At 41.2% G+C, this 20,482-nt stretch overlaps 1 protein-coding gene across 2 annotated transcripts in view; it reads right to left on the reverse strand.

Moving 5' to 3' along the window:
* Positions 1–1,382: 1,382 nt before the first annotated feature.
* The window catches only part of stau2 (staufen double-stranded RNA binding protein 2), a 106,915-nt gene continuing 87,815 nt past the window's right edge, over positions 1,383–20,482 (reverse strand). Inside the window, exons 14-15 of one of the 2 annotated variants that reach the window (XM_085468508.1) lie at positions 3,997–4,067; positions 1,383–2,904 (exon numbers count right to left, since the gene is read on the reverse strand). In XM_085468508.1, coding sequence (XP_085324634.1) covers positions 2,811–2,904; positions 3,997–4,067 — 165 coding nt within the window. In that variant the 3' untranslated portion in view covers positions 1,383–2,810. The remainder of the gene's footprint in view (positions 2,905–3,996; positions 4,068–20,482) is intronic. The other variant, XM_085468507.1, reaches the window with a different exon arrangement.

Raw genomic sequence — 20,482 nt, forward strand, 5'->3', positions numbered from 1 at the left:
CACAGGTGGTGGAGTTACATGAAGGAGGCAAGTAAAAGTGACAGAACGGCAACAGAAGTGTGAGATCGATAAGGTGGATATAACACACCCCTGTGCTGATAATCTACAAGGAGAGCACACAACTGTGTCCTTCATGACAAGGAAGAAAACACAGAAGTAGGTTTGCTTGTGGTAGAGATTAACTAGCTGGAATGATGCGGAGATTTTGTAGTTATTCATTTGTAAAGTAAAGTGAAAGTGAAGGACATCTGGGAACTTTTTGGCAAATAAGCAGGTCAATGTGGACGTGCTGTTTCCCTCAAAGACACTTCAGGAAATTAAACTGTTACTTATTAAGGAAGCAGCTGAAATTTGTCCTCAACAAGTGCAAAATGTAGCTATGAAATTACTCAATTTCTCAAAGATTTACATTTTCAGGAATCAATTCAAATCTACCAAAGAAAGGTAGGAGAAGAGTAGTGTTTTAGAACAGCTGAGTGAAATCCATGATGCTGATCCAATAAGAATGTGTGAATGTGTCATAAGAAAATCCACCAACATCCCACACTGGAAGATCTTTATCAGACAGAAGGATTTGTGTGACTTACACACGGATACAGACAATTCCGGAGGACTCACTAACTTTTCATGTAACTGAGAAACAGCAGTTTGGGGAGTTCATCCATCCATTGTCTTCTGCTTGTCCTTATCAGGGTTGTGGCCAGGCTGGAGCCTATCCCTGGTACCATATGGCAAGAAGCGGGACATAAACCCTGGAAAGGTCGCCAATCTGTTGCAGGGCAGTTTGGAGTGTTAATTTTGGACATCAACATTTTACTGATGACTAATTTTGACAGCCAAAAACTTAAAATCATTGTAATCATAATAATGCTAAGAAAATTTGGGTTCTGGGATTCATGTGAATACCATCCAGGACTGGTGAGTGACGGCCCAATGGCGCTCCCCGATGGCAGCAGTCTCCCCCAGCAGGACCACATCTCCCACTTTGAGGGATAGTGGGCTACACCTGTGAAACACCCCCTTCCTGTCACTGTAACATAGTTTACCTCCACATTTAATCCCTGAGATTTCTCAATATAGAAAAAACAAGCGCAATTACGAGTTTTTCTACACGATAAAGAAATGAACAGCTTTTACTTTGGTTTAGTATGATGGGGGAAGTTTTTAAGGAAAATTGATGAAAATCCATTTAAATAGCAGCAGGTAACATCCCATCAGTGTTCATTCGCCAGCGCTAGGCTCTACAGCTAATCTAAGCTCACATTGTCTCCTTTAAAAATGTGCCAAAGAAAAGTGGCTTTTTTAGAAAGAAAATGACATTAATTTCATTCACTGAGATATTGGTTTTTTACACCTGTTTGAAGAAGCAAAGAAGAGACAAAGAAACAGTTTTTTTCCACATGAACTGAGGTGTTTTTACTGCATTTCAGTAACAGACACAGCCTTATTACACATCGCACTCACAGCGAAGAAGAAGACACATCCTCAATGTCAGTGGACAAAGTGATCCAAAGTGGCCTTTAGGGAGAGAGAGCCTGCAGGTTAGAGCTACAGGCTCTCTTCAATCAAAAGCTGCACTCCAGAATGCAGGCATTAAAAGCACCCAGTTGATGCCTTGGTGGGTCAATACAACACACACAATGGGTGTAGATGTGATCGACAAAACTGTGGGGCGGAGGGGGGAGGAAGGGGGGACGATCCACTGACATAAAATCACTGGAATGGAGAGAACTTTTCATGCAGACCGTACAAAAAAACCCTCTCTGGAGTTATTCTGAAAGCTTACTGGCACTGGAGGATGTGTGCAAAAAAATGAAAAACCTAGCCACTGTTGAGGAGAACTGGCCTATTTTATGACCTAAAAAGTACACATGGGGCGGCCCATTCACCGCCGTTGATCAGGTGATGCTCCAGTGATGCTATGCCAGTGCGGGGTCATGTTAAAACAGGTAGGCCCCCTCAGGATGTGAAAAGGTTAACCCAACCTTTCCTCCTGGGGGGTCAACACTTCTACTGATTACTGCTAACACCAGTTTTGTCCTTTTTGTCCACATGAAAAAAACTTTTCTGTGTTATTTTTTGGAATATGATACTCTTGCAAAGTCATACACATCCATATAGATAGATCAACTCTTTTTTTATGTCAGCATACAAGGTAAGCTGGGTGACTATATATGAAGACAACAACTACAACTTTCACAGCACTGGCATTGGTTAATTTTAAATACAGTACTCAAGCATTGTTAGATTGATAAAATCAAATAAGATCAAATAAAAAACAAAATAAAAAATTAAAAGGAAATATAAAACCCCCGAAGAAAAAGAAAAGAAAAGCTACTGTATGGAAGTTGGTTTTCTCCCCTAATGTGTTTCTTTTGTATTTCAATGGCATGATGTACATTATTTGTTTTAACCATACCAACATCTATCCAAAGGGAAAATTGTCTATGCAGGGTATCGCTTTGGACTTCCCTTGATTTTACACAGTACCATGCATTTATCATTAGCTTGTATTGTATTTATTCATTTATCTTGTCCTCTAAATTTTGACTGAAATCATCAATAAACGTGTTAAGATAGCGTTGTCTTCACATAGACTCGGGTAATGGTGTTTTAGTCGGTCATTTCTCGGTGCACATCCACCCTATTGCATGTTGACAGGTTTTGCAGGATACAGTGGCGATCGTGAGGGGTAGAGAGGGTAGGGTGGGGACTGCGGGTGGTGGCTGGAGGTTATGTGGGATCAGGGTTATAGGAGGCGGGGTTGGGAGTGTGTATGTTGAAGGAGAGGTTCGGGGGGTTGTCAGCTCCTAGACGACAGCCTTTGAATCCTTGCAGACCTGAGTGGTGGTGCCTGAGTTAGTCTGTTTAATGTCCGTCCTCCCTCCCACATGGTTCAGTGGTCTGAAACGAAAAGTGAAACTTTGAGTTAGGAGGGGAATGCTGCCAATAATTACTCCTGTACTGGGAAGTTTACTCTACGGGTTTCTCATGAAAAGATTCCATCAGTCTTTAATGAGTAATACTTTGTCAAAAAGAAAAACAGGTGATTGTTGTTGTAAAAGAACGTCCAAGCAGACAGACTGAAAGTGCTTCAGCTATGAGTCAAGACACTTATCAAGCCCTTGACCTCAGTCTGTTTCACACTAACTGATCAGCTGTGGCTCCTGTTCTCGGGCTGTTTTATTAGGAGGACATAATCATCTGTGATAGCACTGACAATGATAAGACAGTAGGTTCAAATTTGTACTGCTTTGTGTTTTCATCTTGGCAACAGCAACCATCTGAAAACAACAACTGAGAATGTGCTAATAGAAAAGTATGGGTGACTTAATGAGTCTGAGGACCACAAGGGGAAAGACTGGAAAGAGAAAGGAGTGATTAACTGCTCAGGTGAAAGAGTAATTGCTGCCATATTTGCTCCTCATTTCTGTTGGTGACGTAAATAAAGCTGTTGCAACACTGCAGTTGTTTTTCCTCCCTTTTGTTCCTTTCCCCTTTTTTTCTTCTAAAGGAGACACGGGGCTGTAAAAAACCTTTGTTTTTCTTCTTCTTCTCCTTCTTCTTCTTTTTTTTCTTCCAGGGCACACCTACTATGAAAATACACCACAGGCGCTTGACAGTAATTTCCTCCCCGGTTTCCAAAAACCCCCCTGCGGTGCTCCTGCTTTCCCACTTGATTCTCCGTTGTCGGCCTTCCTCCTTCCTTCCCTCCCTTCCTCATCGTGGAGGAAAGAATGAATGAAGGGAAGCCCCTGTGTCTGTCATGACTGAGCCTTAATAGTGATAGCGATCATGCAAAGTATTCGGCACTGACAGGAACGTAGTGCATGTAAATGCAATACGCCTACCGCTGCTTTCCTATGGAAGAAAAATGTCGAGCGGAAGTGATGGACGTGTGTGCGTGGGTGTACACGGAGCTGATCTAAGCCCACCATCACTGGCTGGAGCTGGTTAATAAACCCAGCAGCCATGTGGGCATCATTCAGGTCTTACTGTACCTTGATGGGGCCATCCACTGGGTCCAGTCCCTGCTCCGACAGCTGTTTCAAGGCACTTAGAGCAGCCTGAGAAGAGAAGGAACAACAGATGGTCGAGTGAGTGGGGAGGGAGGGAAGAAAAGGAAGGGAGATTTGGGTGGGAAGAGAGTGAGTGTCACCCTTCAGCTGCTTTTCAAATAACACTTAGTCTGGGAAACCTGATGCCAGCAGGACACTTTCCCTTCACTCTCTGTTGTCTTTGGCCTCTCTCCTCTCACTGTTTATCTAGCGTTATTGGGTTAACATTTCCACTTTATGTTTTGGCTGCTCCGCATTTTCCTACGTCAATCCAGAGTGACATCTGTATTCGTGGCGACCGTAGCTAAACAAAAGCAGCAGGTCGGAATAAATCATAAAGTTTTCAGCGCACAGTGCGCAGAAAAATCCAATCAGTCTAGCCTAAAAAACACACTAAAGACAGACAAGTGTGTATGTAACATTTTTATTGTTAATTGTGTAATGACTTAATTAGGGTTAATTTGTGGCCGAGAAAGAAAACTGTAGTGCAGCCTCATGTGCTCGGCAGAGTATTTATCTTAGAATTTACCGTGTCTGCCACATTTAGCTCATAATCACAACCAGCCACTTGAAGCAATCCGATGCGATGTCATTAAAAAACGGCACTACATGCTATCTATATTTTCAAACTTGGACCAAAAATCCCATGAAGTCATTTCCTTCCTGCTCATTGCCTGCCTGTGGCAGCTCGAGGGGCTGCTAGCAAAGTGAGAAGGGTCCCGCCTGCTATCATAACATATACAACATGTGTGGGAGTCAAGGGGTGCAGCATAGACACACACACACACACACACACACACACACAATGCAACTTGGGCCTGGAAGGCAACAACAACAACAAGCGAGTTTTTTCACCAGTGTTTTCTTAACATTTGTACTGTGACATTAAAACTTTACAACCACTGACCACAGTTTGATATAACAGCTGTTTACATGTCCCAATATGAACTGTTCTACCTGATCTTGACAAGTGTGAAGGAAAAATCATAGATCCTTCCATTATTCTTAACCTTCATCTTGGATGTGTTTAGCACTTTTGTTCCTCTTGATACAGATTGAGGATACAGGGTAGGTGGGGAATATATCCAACAGCAGAACTAATACCACTGGTATCAACACAAATGACCCCATAACGAGGAAGCACTTGGCGACAGTGGGAAAGAAAAACTCCCTTTTAACAGGAAGACAACTCCAGCAGAATCAGGCTCTGGCTCAGGAAGGGGCAGATATCTACAGGGTCACCTGATCCAGCCCTAACAATACGTTATATCAAAAAGGAAGGTTTTAAGGATAATCTTAAAAGTAGAGAGGGTATCCATCTCGTGAATCCAAACTGGGAGCTGACCTGGGAGTGGGACCTGAAATCTCATTTTACTTTTCCAAGGAGACACAAGTAAACTAGCAGTCTGTGAGTGAAAGACTTTCAAGACTTGTATGTGAGCAGAATGATTTTAAATTTAATTCTGGATTTAACAGGGAGCCAGTGAAGAGAAGCCAATATGGGAGAAATATCCTCTCTCTTTCTAGTCTGTCAGTACTCTCACTACAGCATTTTGGATCAACTTAAAGCTTTTCAGGGATACAGTAGTCCAGTTTAGAAATGATAAATCCATAAACATAATGTTTCTCAGCATCACAGAGGGACAGGATGTTTCTAATGTTAGAGATGTTGCGCAAATGGAAGAAAGCAGCCCTACATACTTGTGCAATATGTGCATTGAAGCACATATCCTAGTCAAAAAACAACTCCAAGATTCCTCACAGAGGAATGTGAGAAATTCCTCAAGTTTATGCCATCCAGACCAAGTAATATGGTTAGATATCGTGTTTCTTGGGCCTAGTACAATAACCTCTGTTTTATATGAATTTAGAAGCAGGAAATCATAGATCATCCAGGTCTTTATGTCTTTAAGACCTGCCTGTAATTAAACAAATTGGTCTGTTTTCTGGCTTCACATATAGATAAAGCTGGATATCATCTGCATAGTAATGAAAATGCATGCTATGCTTTCTAGTAACACTGCCTAAGGAAAAAATATCAATCTATATGTCTACACGAGTGATCACTGTTGGAGATACTAACACTTTGTGTCTAAAAGTACACATATTATCTGTTTGAGGAGGAACTTGTTCTACTGTTTTGTCTCTGAGCAATTATCTGTGATGGTGCTGGAGAGATGAAGAAAGACAATTAAAACTGAATTAGTTTTATATAATTAGATTTACATACCTAAAATGAAAAGAAATATAAAGACAGGCCAAACACAACAAAACCAAATGGGATGGAAGTCAGCTGACTCACTCCACCACCTTATAGCTCAGTTACACTTGAGTAAAACTTGAAAGGCAATTTTAATGTCCCTGATAATTCAGCAAATTTCATCACCCAGTGTATCCAGTTACACTTCTTTCATATACTTTAACATACTATAAAAACTCATTGTAACAAAGAGGAAAAATCCCAACAGTTTCACTTTATTATTCAACACACATCTGCTATGACAGTGGCCTAAGCTAGCCAGGACCCGTTACACTTCATCACTGGTTAATCAGAGTCGAGATAAGACACAAGTGGTTTTGCGCTCTAGATGAGTGAGATGTGATGACTGGCTGAGTTTACCTCATTATGAAGCCCACCAACGTCACTCAGTACTTTATTCTCATAATAAATTAGCCATTCTCCTCACAAGGATATCTGACTGAGAGGCATTTTCTCTGATAGTCCAGAATAGACAGACAGAGACATCTCCATGTGAATACCCATTTGTATTTAAGCCATATGCAAGCGAGAGGAAACATTAATCATGCTTTAATCCTGAGAAAATATGAATCCCAGTACATGCCATATCACTATGTCTCCATGGAATGCAATATGCCCAGAAGGCTGTTACAAACTATTATCTGTGTGCTTGTGTCCAAAATAATTTTAAAAGTGTTTCACTTCAAACTATGAGAAACATAAACCAGGAACTGTAATTTATGACTGACAGGTGCAAGGGTCAAAATCTGGTTTGTATCCATCAAATTGAGGGGAAAAAAATCTGTGATGCGTACAGGTACTAAAAAATCTACAACGCTAATAGCTGAACTGATGTAAAAAATTGATACTGCTGAGTTACTACTTATAGGCCCTTTCTCCAGAGACACAGAAATCAAGTGAAGCCCTTCTGAGTCTGTAGCAGATAATTTATGGTTCGGGTTGGGCTATGTGTGTTTTTTTTACTCTGTGAGCATCTGACAGCCAACAAAGATTTAGAGGTAGAGTATACTTGAAGAGATTTAAGGCGAAAACCGCCCAGAACATGACAGATGATGGGATTTTTTCACAATTACACTTTTAATAACCACAGATGATACAAGGGGAACGCTGCTGTAATGCTTGTGATGATTTGTTTTATAAATATGCAGTTACATGTCATTTTACAATGGTCAAGGTTGTCCACATACTGAAGTGGGAAGTCATCAAGATAAGAAGGTAACCAGTCAGATTCATCTAGCAGATATTATCAGTATCATTCCTGATCACAAAAACAGGGGCAGATATCCTGTTTTCTCACATGACAAATAACTTGAAATCAGCCTTCCCATAAACTTCTTTTTTGTTGTATTTAAGCAACCAGATTGGGACCATTTTCTCCCTGAGTAAATAGCTAGAGACCATCTGTTGGAGTGGGAGGGGTGCTGGTGGTGGGGTAGGGGCTAGAGATAAACAGCCATAAATCAGGGGGCTTGACAGTGGCAGCGTTGCTGATATACGACAGGCAGGCATAAGGCACAGCAGCACAGTGAAGGACACGGAGCCTAAGACAAACACTGGGCCTATCTGTGGGAATGGCAGCCAGTGAAATCATTATTTTTCTAATGTGATAAGTTGACCATCGTTAGAGTCAGTCGCTACACTGATGCATCAACACAAGGAGAGTGTGTTTAGTCTGAGGCCGGGAAACGCAAGGTGGAGGTGTTCCATCTCTGCCATGGAGCAAAGAGACAGTGAGAGGCGGGTGAGGAGACAATGAGGAGGATGCTGTGCCCCAAGCCGTTGACAAATGGAAGAGGACAGCAATGATTTTTGAATTTGAAGCTTAAAACTAACTAACTAGAAAATTGTTTAATATCCTCTTAAGTCTCTGTCTGCTTTCCCACTCCCACATACCTCGCAATAGCTTCAGTGGTGTAAATATTTGGTTGTGAGTTTGAGAAAGTTAGAGCCAGGTCTAAATCCAAAAACAAAAAGGTGTGGGAAAGGCAGTTTGTCTGAAACGGTGAGATCCCCTGACAAGCATTTCTGAGTATAGCATAAGAACAGGATTACATATGATCATGGACAACACAAACTATTAGCTGTTGTTATTAAACTATGCCCTGGTCTGCTTGGACAAATGGACAACGGTGCCTATATATTCAGGAATGTAGTGTCAGAAATAAAAAAAAAACATGATGAGGAAATTTTCATCCCTTGGACCCGAGCCGAACCTCACATATGAAATGTTTAATATGCCATGTGTAGCCAACTTTAAAACAAACAAACAAAAGCCAAAAACAAGATCACAGTTTTTGCAAAAGCAACGTGCTGACACAGAGCCCCCCAGCAGGAAGTAACAAGCATGAAGTTCTACATACAAGTTTACCTTTTGTTATAGCATGTACAATTCTAGTAATGATGCACGGATCAGCCCAACTTCAGTTGGGTTGGGCTGATCTGCAAATCAGAGGACACATACTGCATTGGTGCCTGGTAACTGTTTGTTGTGTCATATCAATTTTTGGCTGGTAAGATGTTATAAGATGGTTTGAAAAAGAGCTTAAAGAGTTTTAATCATATATTTATTTATGACATTGGCTAACTGGGTAAGTTATCAATCCCAAGAAAACAGCATTATACTCTTTTTACCTCACAGTCATAGAGATGTAAAACACTGGTGTCTCCTGTGTACTTTCTGCAATTACTAAACATCCTGTGCATTGTGTGTGTATTTCCATTCGGGTGTTCTTCAAATGTTTGGACGTTTGAAGCACAGTTTGTCGAATCTACAGGGAAACCACTCCAGTTATTCCAGTTATTCCTCTTTATTTGCTCTAGCTTTAGATAACAAGCCAGCACCCATCATTAATGCAAGCCTGGTAGCCAACCTGAAGAACCCCAAAAGCACTTCACACGTGAGCTCATCCATCTATCTATCTAGCAGTCCCGAGTTCAAAGGCTTAGACAAACACTGGTTGAATGTGACAGGTCTGAGGAGGATCTGTAACCGTGGCTGAGCTCCTGATGTGGAGTGACAAGGGTGGCTCATTTTTCTGGGCCTGCTGCGCTCTTAATAGCTTCACCGACAGAGGCTACGCTTCCATCAGCGGCTTAGCCAAACAAAGTTCAAGTCCCAGAGGAGTCTACCGCATCAGCATGTCAGATCTGATGGATCGTTGGATCACATTGACCCTGACAAATCAGACCCCTGTATCAGCTCTCACTACTAGACAACTGAGTTTCAGAGAAGCAATATAGACAATCTGGGGAACAAAGAGAAGACACAGCAGAATGCTGAGAACCAGGGATCAGCGTTTTCAGACTTTGAATCTCCATCACTTCATTCTCTGACCTTTAGCAGCCATCAAAGACACCAAGGAGGCCCCAATTAGGTGAAGACCACCAGCATATCATTCAGTCTTGCATGTTTGCTTTCTGCACGTATTCTGAAAGAAAACATTTGCCTAGTTTTTTTCATTCTGTTGGGTTATCAGATAAGATCCTGTTTATGCTCTACAGAAGGCAAGATGACAGTCCAGTCATCAGTACACTCTGAGATAATCCACAGAGTACTGAAGTGTCTCCCTTTTAACCAAGAAAAGGCTTTGTTCTGGTTCTGTGCAGTCCAGCACAAATAACCCTTTTCTAATCTCTTTTTTTTTTTTTTTTTTTTTTTTTTTACTTTGATTTTTATTAGGTTATTTTATCATTGTGGACATACAGTAAAGAAAATAACAAACAGACATACATATAAACAAACAGAGTCTGGAGTTTACATATCTTTCTCCATTTATCACATTGCAGAAAAAAAAAAGAAAACCTATTATGTTATTTCATTTGTGTCACTTCTGAATGTTTTCCACTTCCTCCATAGTCTGTCGTATTTACCTCCCATCAGTCTAATGTTGAGTGTTATTTTTTCCATCTCTGAGATATCCTCTACAATACTGATCCAATCCTGCTGGGTGGGAGGATCTGGATGTAACCACTTCTTTGTAATTGCTTTTTTTGTTGCGGCCAGAATTATTTTGACTAAATACACGTCCTCTTTTTGTATGTATTCTTTTATGTTTCCTAGATACATCTGTGTCTCCCTTTTAACCAAGAAAAGGCTTTGTTCTGGTTCTGTGCAGTCCAGCACAAATAACCCTTTTCTAATCTCAAGTCCATTCTATGAGAATCAGAGTCAACCACCCCTCCCCTGCAGCTGAGCCACAAACCACACCCCACCACACTCCCATTCTCACTTTGATCAGGCTTCATTATCTAAACCAGGGGTCTCCAATCCCAGTCCACGAGGGCCTGTGTCCCTGCAGGTTTTAGATCTCACCCTGGGTCAACACACCTGAATCACATGATTAGCTCATTATCATGCCTCTGGAGAACTTCAAGACATGTTGAGAAGGTAATTTATCCATTTAAATCAGCTGTGATGGATCAAGGACGCATCTAAAACCTGCAGGGACACCGGCCCTCGTGGACTGGGATTGGGGACCCCTGGTCTAAACCATGTGTCATTTAAAAGGAAAAAACACAAATTCTTCCTGTTCTTAAGACTACAATCCACCCCAAGCTGCTACGCCAACATGCATACCAAAATAAAACCCATTAAGCGTGAGAGACTAACCTGAAATGAAACCAAAACTGAAATCATTCATGAGCTGCTCGACAAATAATAATAATTATGGGCAGAAATTGGAGCGCTGCATCGCTTACAGGAACAATATTAGCCAAGACACACTTCCTCACTTCTACCAAGTACCACTACACACACCCCTGTTATACACAAACCACAGCATTGTTACACAAGCACTTCCAGTTTCATTGAAGAACTTGAGACTGCGATGGGGTGGACGAACTGTAACTCAAACTGTTCGCTTTTGTTTGTTCAATAGTGCAATAACCCTTCATCCTCTCATCCCACAAAAAAACATGCCCAATCTTAGTAATGCTTCAAAATTGACGACAGGTGACTGTTCTGGGGCTGCTATGAGATGGGGACGCAAAGAACATAAAGGGGATGCAGGACAGCTGCTGATGAAGATGATCTAAGGGATATCCACTAGACTAAACAATGACCAGAGTGGATATCAAACAGGGTGTTTTACAGGGAGGACCTGGGAAGTTGAGAAAATGAGTGCGCTCATGTCGGAGAAGTTCTGAGGCTGGATATATTGTTCTGTAGAGGGTTTGTTCTGTTTTCAAAAGGCCACATAAAACCTTGACAGTGCTCCCTTTTTTTGCGCTCATTCCTCAAAGCAGAAAGAAATATGAGATACCCGGGAAGAGAAAACCCCAGCCATCTTTTTTTGTCCTTTGTTAACCCTGTTGTTACCATCATGTCATCACGTCAAACCTTCCTCTGATCTCCAATAAATTCTGTCAGATATACTTTGCAGACCCTCTCTTCTCTTTTTCTTAAATATCTGCCATCTACTCCTCGGCTTCATCTCATCCCTTGGCTTTCGTTTTCCGCTAAATTCTTTCCTTTTTCCTCTACCCACATCAAAACCCTGGACAGGGATCACTGGAACATTCCGGGACAGCTCGTGCAGAACACCTGTGTGTGCATGAGGGCTGGCAGTGTATGCTTCTATTTGTTAATGCGGTGTGATATGTACATGGATTCTTGAGTAACTACAGAGAAAATGTATTCAGATCCACACACCAAACCTCTTCCTCACTCTCTCTCCAGATTTCACATCCTTTCCCACATCAGAGGCATGAATAAAAGAGGCAGTGTGTGCCTGGCAGTGGCCTAGCTTCAGCCTGATATGACGTTAATTCCTCTGAAGTAGCACTTCATGTATGTGGGTTTGCTTCTTTCCAACAGTGTAGCAATTGTGATGTGACAGCTAAAAAAAACCTTCTCTATGAGGAATTCAATTTGATTTCTCCGTACGACTCGGTCACATGTGCATGCTTCCACATTATGCTGATCTGAATTCCGGGAGTGGATAGTGTTTCCCTTTGTGCATCTTCCAGGCGTGATATTAGCCCTGAGGACTGGCTGAGCTAAGTTAGCGGATAACGGCTGTGGGGCTCCCCAGGGGAGCAAGCCTCTGCTGACATGGGAAGCCATAAATAAGGGCCCGGGGCGCAGCACCATGTCATGCGTCATTTGGGCCAGAGAGGCCTGCTTTATCCCCTTCCACCACCGCGCTGCTGAGCATGGCACCTCCTAGGGCGTAAATACAAAACATATGGGCAAAGGGCGAGGGGCAGAATCACCTCAGCATACCATACTTCTGCCTTGTCAGCAAAGCATCTTAGAGGATAAGCAGATACAGACGGGCTCTGTGATAAGACTGAGTTAACTTTGCCACGATATAACTTTTCAAGGAATTTTATCACTGGGCTCAGTTATTTTTGATACGATAACATTACATCAGCAGAAGCCGCATGAAGCAGATAAAACTGCTAGCACTATTTTTAAACTGTTAGCACTATCCAGCCTGTATGAACCGTTCAGTATATATGGCTTGCAAAAGAAGAAAGAATTATATTATTTAGTATTCTGCTAGAATTCTTTATTCTAACATTGTGCATGCATACATACATATAAATAGAGAACAGATTAAAATTTTAACTGGAAGTCACAATTTTCCTTAAAAACATAAAAACACCAGTCAGTTGCATTTCTGTGCTGTTGTGTGTAGTATACCAGTCCTTTGCCTTCACTATAATCCAATCTAGGTCAATGATGGGGCGATCGTGGCTCAAGAGTTAGGAGTTCGCCTTGTAATTGGAAGGTTGCCGGTTCGAGCCCCGGCTCGGACAGTCTCGGTCATTGTGTCCTTGGGCAAGACACTTCACCCGTTGCCTACTGGTGGTGGTCAGAGGGCCCGGTGGCGCCAGTGTCCGGCAGCCTCGCCTCTGTCAGTGCACCCCAGGGTGGCTGTGGCTACAATGTAGCTTGCCATCACCAGTGTGTGAATGTGTGTGTGAATGGGTGGATGACTGGATATGTAAAGCGCTTTGGGGTCCTTAGGGACTAATAAAGCGCTATATAAATACAGGCCATTTACCATTTACCATTTACCAATGATAAGCAACTGCCATCAAGAGTCTCTGACACAGCAGAGAAACTTACATTTCCAATAAAATGAAGGTAGGGACACATTTTCAGTGAGAATGGTTTACTCAAGAGAACCTGTGTACGTCTGCCAAATTACTCAGTGATTGTTAATGAAACACTGACTAAATTCTCCTTTGGATGAGACACAGAGCGTGTGGAATGCATTAGTGACGGGACTACTGCCTGTGAAGATACTCAGTCTGTCAAAAAAACAGCCTCAAGGCCGGTGACTCACCAACCTGACCACTGACTAAGATGAAAGTTCCCTAAAACGTAGATGCCTTGAATTTTTATGGAGAAAAAACCACCATACAGACACAACCTGGATAATGAGACCATCTGGATGGACTATTCTTTTATGATTCATTCAATGAACTGAGATTATTTGATTCATAATGTTAATGGCATGCCTATGTGGATGACACAAATAAAAAAAACCTCTGATTGTAAGTCTTTCAAAGTACTGGGAAGTTGAGATTTTCATAAAATGTCTTTCTCAAGTTCCTTGTCTGGGATTATAGTAAAGTCATGGTGGGAGGCTTGGAAAACAGCACCTAACCATCCATTTCTATCAGGTTTCCCCGCTGACTGCAAAACAGAGTTACATCACCCCGTCTCCACCTGCAGGGATCCACCTTTCTATGCCAGAGGGAGCAGCTTCTATAATCCTGGACAATTGGACTCAAATTGCTCTGGGGAAGGCACAAAAAGCGGTGGGAAGGAAAGCCAGCCTTCAGGCACTCGCTCTCTTATCAACGCAGAGATAGTGATCGGCCCCAAGAGACGTCCCATTTCTCTCTTTTCTGCGGGCTAATCTACCTTTCCTTTCGATCTGACTGTCAAAGATGGATCCTTTCAACAGCTGTCTCCCTGCCAATTCTCAGTGTGTGGGTTTTAAAATGACAAACTCACACTGTTTGCTTGGTGATGAAGTGCACAGACAAGTTAAAGTGGGCAGTGGTACGAGGGTGGGGATGCAAATGTAATAGTTGTGGTTGTTGCTACACAACCAAAGGAAAAAGACCTTTCCTACGTGCAGGGTGGAAGCTCAAACACAAGAGGTAGGATCCAAGGTCTTAATCGCATCCACAATTTGCATAGATAATAACCTTAGCAGAGATACCACATGAAACAAATCAATCTCTATTGAGGATATCAGGGTGGATGTCAAAGAGCATTGCTCGCTGTTATCAGCCCTCCCAATTTAAATTGTAGTCCAATTATTTCTTCATTGTGGGATAAGTGATAGAAGCTAATATCCTGTTTGTATTAAAAATGGTTCAGACAAATGAGAAGTTGGGTAAGATGAGTCATCAGGACAGTAACTTCATGCAAGTTAAAAACTCCTATACCTTGAGTTACGAAATTTTTTAACAGTTTAGGAACAAAAAGAGAACTTGAGTGCAAGACTGATAGAGACTTAAAGTTATTAATCATCCCAAAACCTAAATATAGTTATACTGTGACTCATTCTAAAGCATTACTCTTTGAATTTACACCCAAAACATTAAAAGGTTATATTCATTGTGTTTGTTCTCGACCTCATTTTACATTTTTATCTAACTGAATGCTTGGCACACATAAAGTGATTATAGCAGTTGACTAACAAGCATGCAGGTTTAGTTTAGTTTATTATTACACTCATTTGGCTTGTCAATGAACCTGATCATTGCTGTTAATCACACTATCTATTTTGTTCCGACGCAGATCGGTCGGGACAGTTAATAGTTAACTGTTAATGCAGGAAAACAACTCCAAGTTTTTTTTGTAGGGATATAGGAGATAAAGGTTTGTTGAGCATTGCATCCATTTACTTGACTACATGAGCTCTTTAGAAATACAAAAACTATTAGAGAAAACAAATGGTAAATGGCCTGTATTTGTATAGCGCTTTACTAGTCCCTAAGGACCCCAAAGCGCTTTACACAATCAGTCATCCACCCATTCACACACTGGTGATGGCAAGCTACATTGTAGCCACACTGACAGAGGCGAGGCTGCCAAACACTGGCGCCACCGGGCCCTCTGACCACCACCGGTAGGCAACGGGTAAAGTGTCTTGCCCAAGGACACAACGACCGAGACTGTCCGAGCCGGGGCTCGAACCGGCAACCTTCTGATTACAAGACAAACTGCCAACTCTTGAGCCACGATCGCCCCAAAACAAGTCAATAAAAAACGTTCCCTCAAATCTAACAGCTGCATTGTCAAGTACAGCAGCTTCAGAAATATTGATAATGCCTATTTGTATTTTATACACCATACCAAGTACACCGGTCAAGGATGTTCCAGTGTCATTTACATGTAACCAATCTATCTTTGTGAAAAGGTGCTGCAGGATTTGAAAAATGTTAGAATTTAATCTTTACTTAAAAACTCCAACAGTATACCATTACATCTAACTTACTACATGAAATCTTTAAAATAAACAAATGAATTACATGAACACTTACACAGAAATTATTTGAGTGTTTTCAGTTCGGATTTATAGCATGTTGTACTGTAGCACACAAACAGCAATGGTCAATAACTTGTCCTAGATTTCAAAGACCAGAACACATCAGTAGGATTAAATAAACTGGTACTATGCTAATTTAAGTCAAATTTATGAAATTCAGATTCCAATTAGTTCATGTAAATGATCGTGTGTTGAAACACATAAATTGGGGTTTACAGGTCTCTGTGCTAGCACCACGAGTTTTCATGTTATACAAGCTTCATTTTGGCAAAATTATTAGCGAATAGCTTCCACTGCTATGCAGACACAATGCTGTGAAACATTTGTGAAAGAATAGGTCTTTCTAAAAAGGTCACTGAATTCCACTGAAGTATTGTAACAGGATGCTTTCATTGCAATAAGCCAGTCTATAAAATTTCTTCATTTGTAGAGCTTCCATGATCAACTGTATTATTGTGAAACAGAAGAGTTTAGGAGCCACAGCTACTAAGCCACATAGCGGCAGACCATGTAAAGTTACAGAGTCTCCAAACGTTCAGGCCCACAGCATGTAAAAGTTGTCATGCTGACTCAACAACCTTGTCTGGCATTAACATCAGCACTAAACCTGTGGGCTGGGAGCTTCATAGTGTGGTTTTCCATAAGGGCTATGCCATATTATACTGACTGTGATAATACTGGTATAAATTTTTACATGATATAAAAGTATCATATCACCTTCAGTGTTTAAGTCCCCCAGTGTGTGAGCTAATTTAACAACCTCCAACAGACAATGCTTTGCAAAATTTCCTCTAAATGTGGAATCAACAACAATTGAGGCAAAAACAAACTGTCAACTACAACCAGGCTATGAAGGAGGCCACACTAGGAGCTACTGATGAGCGACTCAAAAGTAAACAAATGACTCAACCAAGCATCACTAGCTTCACTTGCTAGGTGGACATCATTTAGGAAGAGTAACCAGTGCAGGGAAATTACTGATGCAGTTAGATTGTAAAAAAGCACAGCTTTAAGCAGCTGGCTAAAAAGTCTGACCGAAGATACGAATTATTTTTCAGTGTTATGATTGAAAACATTGCACAGGCTCCTGACGAGTCACAAGGTTAAGTTACTTTAGTTACTTAACTAAAGCAGCGGTCCCCACACTTTTTGGCGCCACGGACCGGTTTATGTCCGCTAAAAACTATTTCAAAAATAACGCTAAAACCTGATAAAAACCCTGAAAACCATGAATTTCACACCCGAGCCTCAACTCACGCGGCCTGGTACCAAACGACTCCGTGGGCCGGGGATTGGGGACCGCTGAACTAAAGCATTAAGCAGTTATTCTTATACTTACTACGTAAAATGTCTGGGGCAAACAGTAACTGTGCTACTTTTGACTTCTGCTGTATCACTAGATATATTGTTGAGTCACTACTACTGCACTATAAGGTTTACTGCTTTATACTGCTTACTGCTACCGGCACCATGTGGCAACAAATTCCCATTTTGAAATAGCCAGTGAGTCATCAGTGACAGAAGCTCATTTACTCACACTTTAAATGTTGCTGCCTGCACCCCCACCCCTGACCACATCGTAAGAAATACTATTATCGCAAATGTTCTTGAAATATTGTGATATAATTTTGAGGCTCACCCCCAGTTTCCATGAATGAGCATCTCCTGTAGTCGTAACGACTAGGTGGCCCAGTACTTTTGCCCATATAGTTTATTTATGTAAGAGACCAAAATAAAGCAAATCACTTACTACAACTGAATCCAAGTGACATACATTTTGTCATTAGTTGGTGAATATGAGGATCCGTGTTGATGTCTGCGTGTCTGCCATTTTTGGGGGGATTGTGTGGACTCGATCGTAGAGACTTTACAACGCACCAACTGCGCATGTGCCCCTGCCAACAACTTTGGCCGTCATGTGTCAAGCTGTTGGTGTGTCAGAGTATAATCAAAACTTTAAAATTATGCTGAAAACTGTCGATTGTGACAAAACTGACACACTGATATTTAATATTATCAAAAATTCCCAATAGTTCACAGATAGCCAGTCATTGATGAGGCTTTCTCAGTGGTTGTATACAGGAAATTGTTCTGAAATGGTGCTACATACATTAGAAAAAAATGATTTTTAAGCTTTATAACTTGCTGCCTTTTCAGGAGAAGCTTGTAGGCGTGAATATTAGCAGTATATGAAAGGGTTAAGATACAGAGTAGAAGATGTGCTTAGGCTATATAGTGACAGAAACCAGCTGTATGTAATAATCCTCGACCCTCCATCATGAGCCTTTTTATATTTTTGTGTTAGAGACAGCAGTGTTTATGCGGATACATGTTTGCTGGACAAGGACATCCGGTAACAAGAGAGGACATGGAGTCAGACAGCGTTTTACACATTCTTCCTCTTGTCTCTTGTGCTTTGTTGCTCCCTCAGCTCCTTTTTGGACTTTAATCACCTACTACACACAAGGGACCCATCTTTAAAACCTGTTGTGCTGCTTTATAATTTGCAATGGATCCCCACAAAGCTGGTGAGTGTTTTTCATTAGAATCATAAGAAGAAGACAGACATTTTTATCTTACACTAAAATCCAAAGAAATACTGAGCTGGGCCTGAAACTCACTGTGTGACAGGAGCGACTGAGACCCATCATGCCTTAGCCCTTCATGTGTTATGAAAACCCTACTTTGTTCCTATGGCAACTGGCAGTGTGTATTGAGAAGACAGATTATGTATAAGGCATGTTTACAGAAAACAATAAATTCCAGCATGCTTATATCAAGAGGCAGGCTTTCCCTAAAAGGCTGGTTTTCTGATGAATTGGTTGAGGGGCCACATAAACTAGCCAAAGATGGAACTAGAAGAGAATAAAAGACTTTTAAATGTTAGCCTAATGCATCTGCCAAGTTAGCATATAGCTGGCAGGCCTGTCACAAACAACATGAAACCGACCTCTACAGAAAAAAAACAATGTTATGGACTCCAATTGCAAGCACATACATGAGCAAAAGCCAAACACACAGTAGGTGACGTAATAAGCAAACATAGAATAGCCTTACACACAACATAAAAGCAGCATGACACAAGGTTTTCCAAAGGGAAGGGATTTCTATGTCTCTGTTTATCCCTATCTGTATATGTATAGTATACCGTCATGGTAAAAAGAAAGTACACCCTCCTTCATTTCTAAGGTTTTATGTGTCAGGACATAATAAAAAACATTGTCTGGTCTTTACAAGTTAAAGTTGGGTAAATACTTCAGCTGAACAACAACATGCACTGCACTTTGACATTATTTGACAAAAAACTAAGCTAAAATGCAGCTGTAGGTGAAAAACTAAGCACACCTTTACTGCTTCAATAGAAATTATGGTAAGCAGATGCAAGGTGCTGCTAGATCAGACAGTGCAATGCTTAGAGAAATTGCAAAAGACCCAGGAACTAGATCTTAGACTTTACAGGCCTCATTGAGCTTGTTAAATGTTAAAGATAAGTATGGCTTGCTTAGGAGGGTTGCCAGGAAAAAGCCTCTTTTCTCTAAAAAGAAGCAGCACGGCTAAGGTTGGTAAAGTTGTGTCTGAAGAAACTACAAAATGTCTTTTGAAAAGATGAGACCAAAGTAGAAATGTCTGGCCACTCTGGGCATAAATCATGCAACCACAGCAAATCTGCATTAACACCTCACACCAATGGTAAATAAATAATAATAAGATAATTTTTATTAGTGAAAACCTCAGATCTGTGTGCTTTTTTCCCATGCCTGTATATTGCACCGATACTTGGTGGATAAGTACAACACTAGAATGTAATTTGGTTAAAATGTGAACACTGTAAATGTTTTGCTTAGTCACAAACTTCCTTAAAATGAAGCTTTTCATAAAATAAAGAACACAATTAAAAGCATTGTCTGGTATAGCCAAACTAAATAAGTCTATCAGTGTTAACTTTTATGCAGCTGCACAATACAAAGGCTATAATCTGTTATTCGTTATCAACGCTTTGATCTTGCCCATTAAATGAAAGTGAGGACTTATCTGTGGGCAAGTTTTTATGAGCAAACTCACACATTTTTACAGCATGGCAAACAGACAGTAAACACCAAGACTGTGCTGTGTTTTTATGTGTATTAAGACACAGCTAATTAGATGGTGAACAGTAAAACAGTGAGTAGAATCGTAAAACAGGGAGCAGAGACAGGTCTGAGTGAGGGATCAGGTACAAGTAACAGACGTCAGAGTCAGGACACAGCAGGCCACTGACAAATGATCGAGGTAGGGTTTCTCATTTGTGCTGTCTTCTCTGTGGTGAAAATGTAAATAACAGACTTTCTTATGTAAAAAAGACCCCTCCACCCCCTTCACCAAGTACCCCTATCCCTCTATTCTTCTACTCCTGTCTTCTCCTGTGCAGTGGTTGGTCCCATGAAGCAGGGGTCAAGGTATTAATGGAGGACCTTGTGGCCTTGTGTGCCTCTGGAAACACTTCCCCCCCTCCACCACCACCAGCAACACTCTCTGCTCACTTATAAATCAAGTAGGCTTCATTGAGAGTGTCAGGGTCCTCTGATGTCCTAGCTATGTCTCATTTCAAAGTCCTTCTGAAAGCTCACACGGTTCCACGTTTACTCACTGGACACAAGGGAGAAGTG

This window comes from Copadichromis virginalis, linkage group LG9 (genome assembly GCF_057382275.1).
Source record: "Copadichromis virginalis isolate Kocher_CV1m ecotype Utaka linkage group LG9, C_Virginalis_male_GT1.1, whole genome shotgun sequence".
NCBI classification, from domain to species: domain Eukaryota; kingdom Metazoa; phylum Chordata; class Actinopteri; order Cichliformes; family Cichlidae; genus Copadichromis; species Copadichromis virginalis.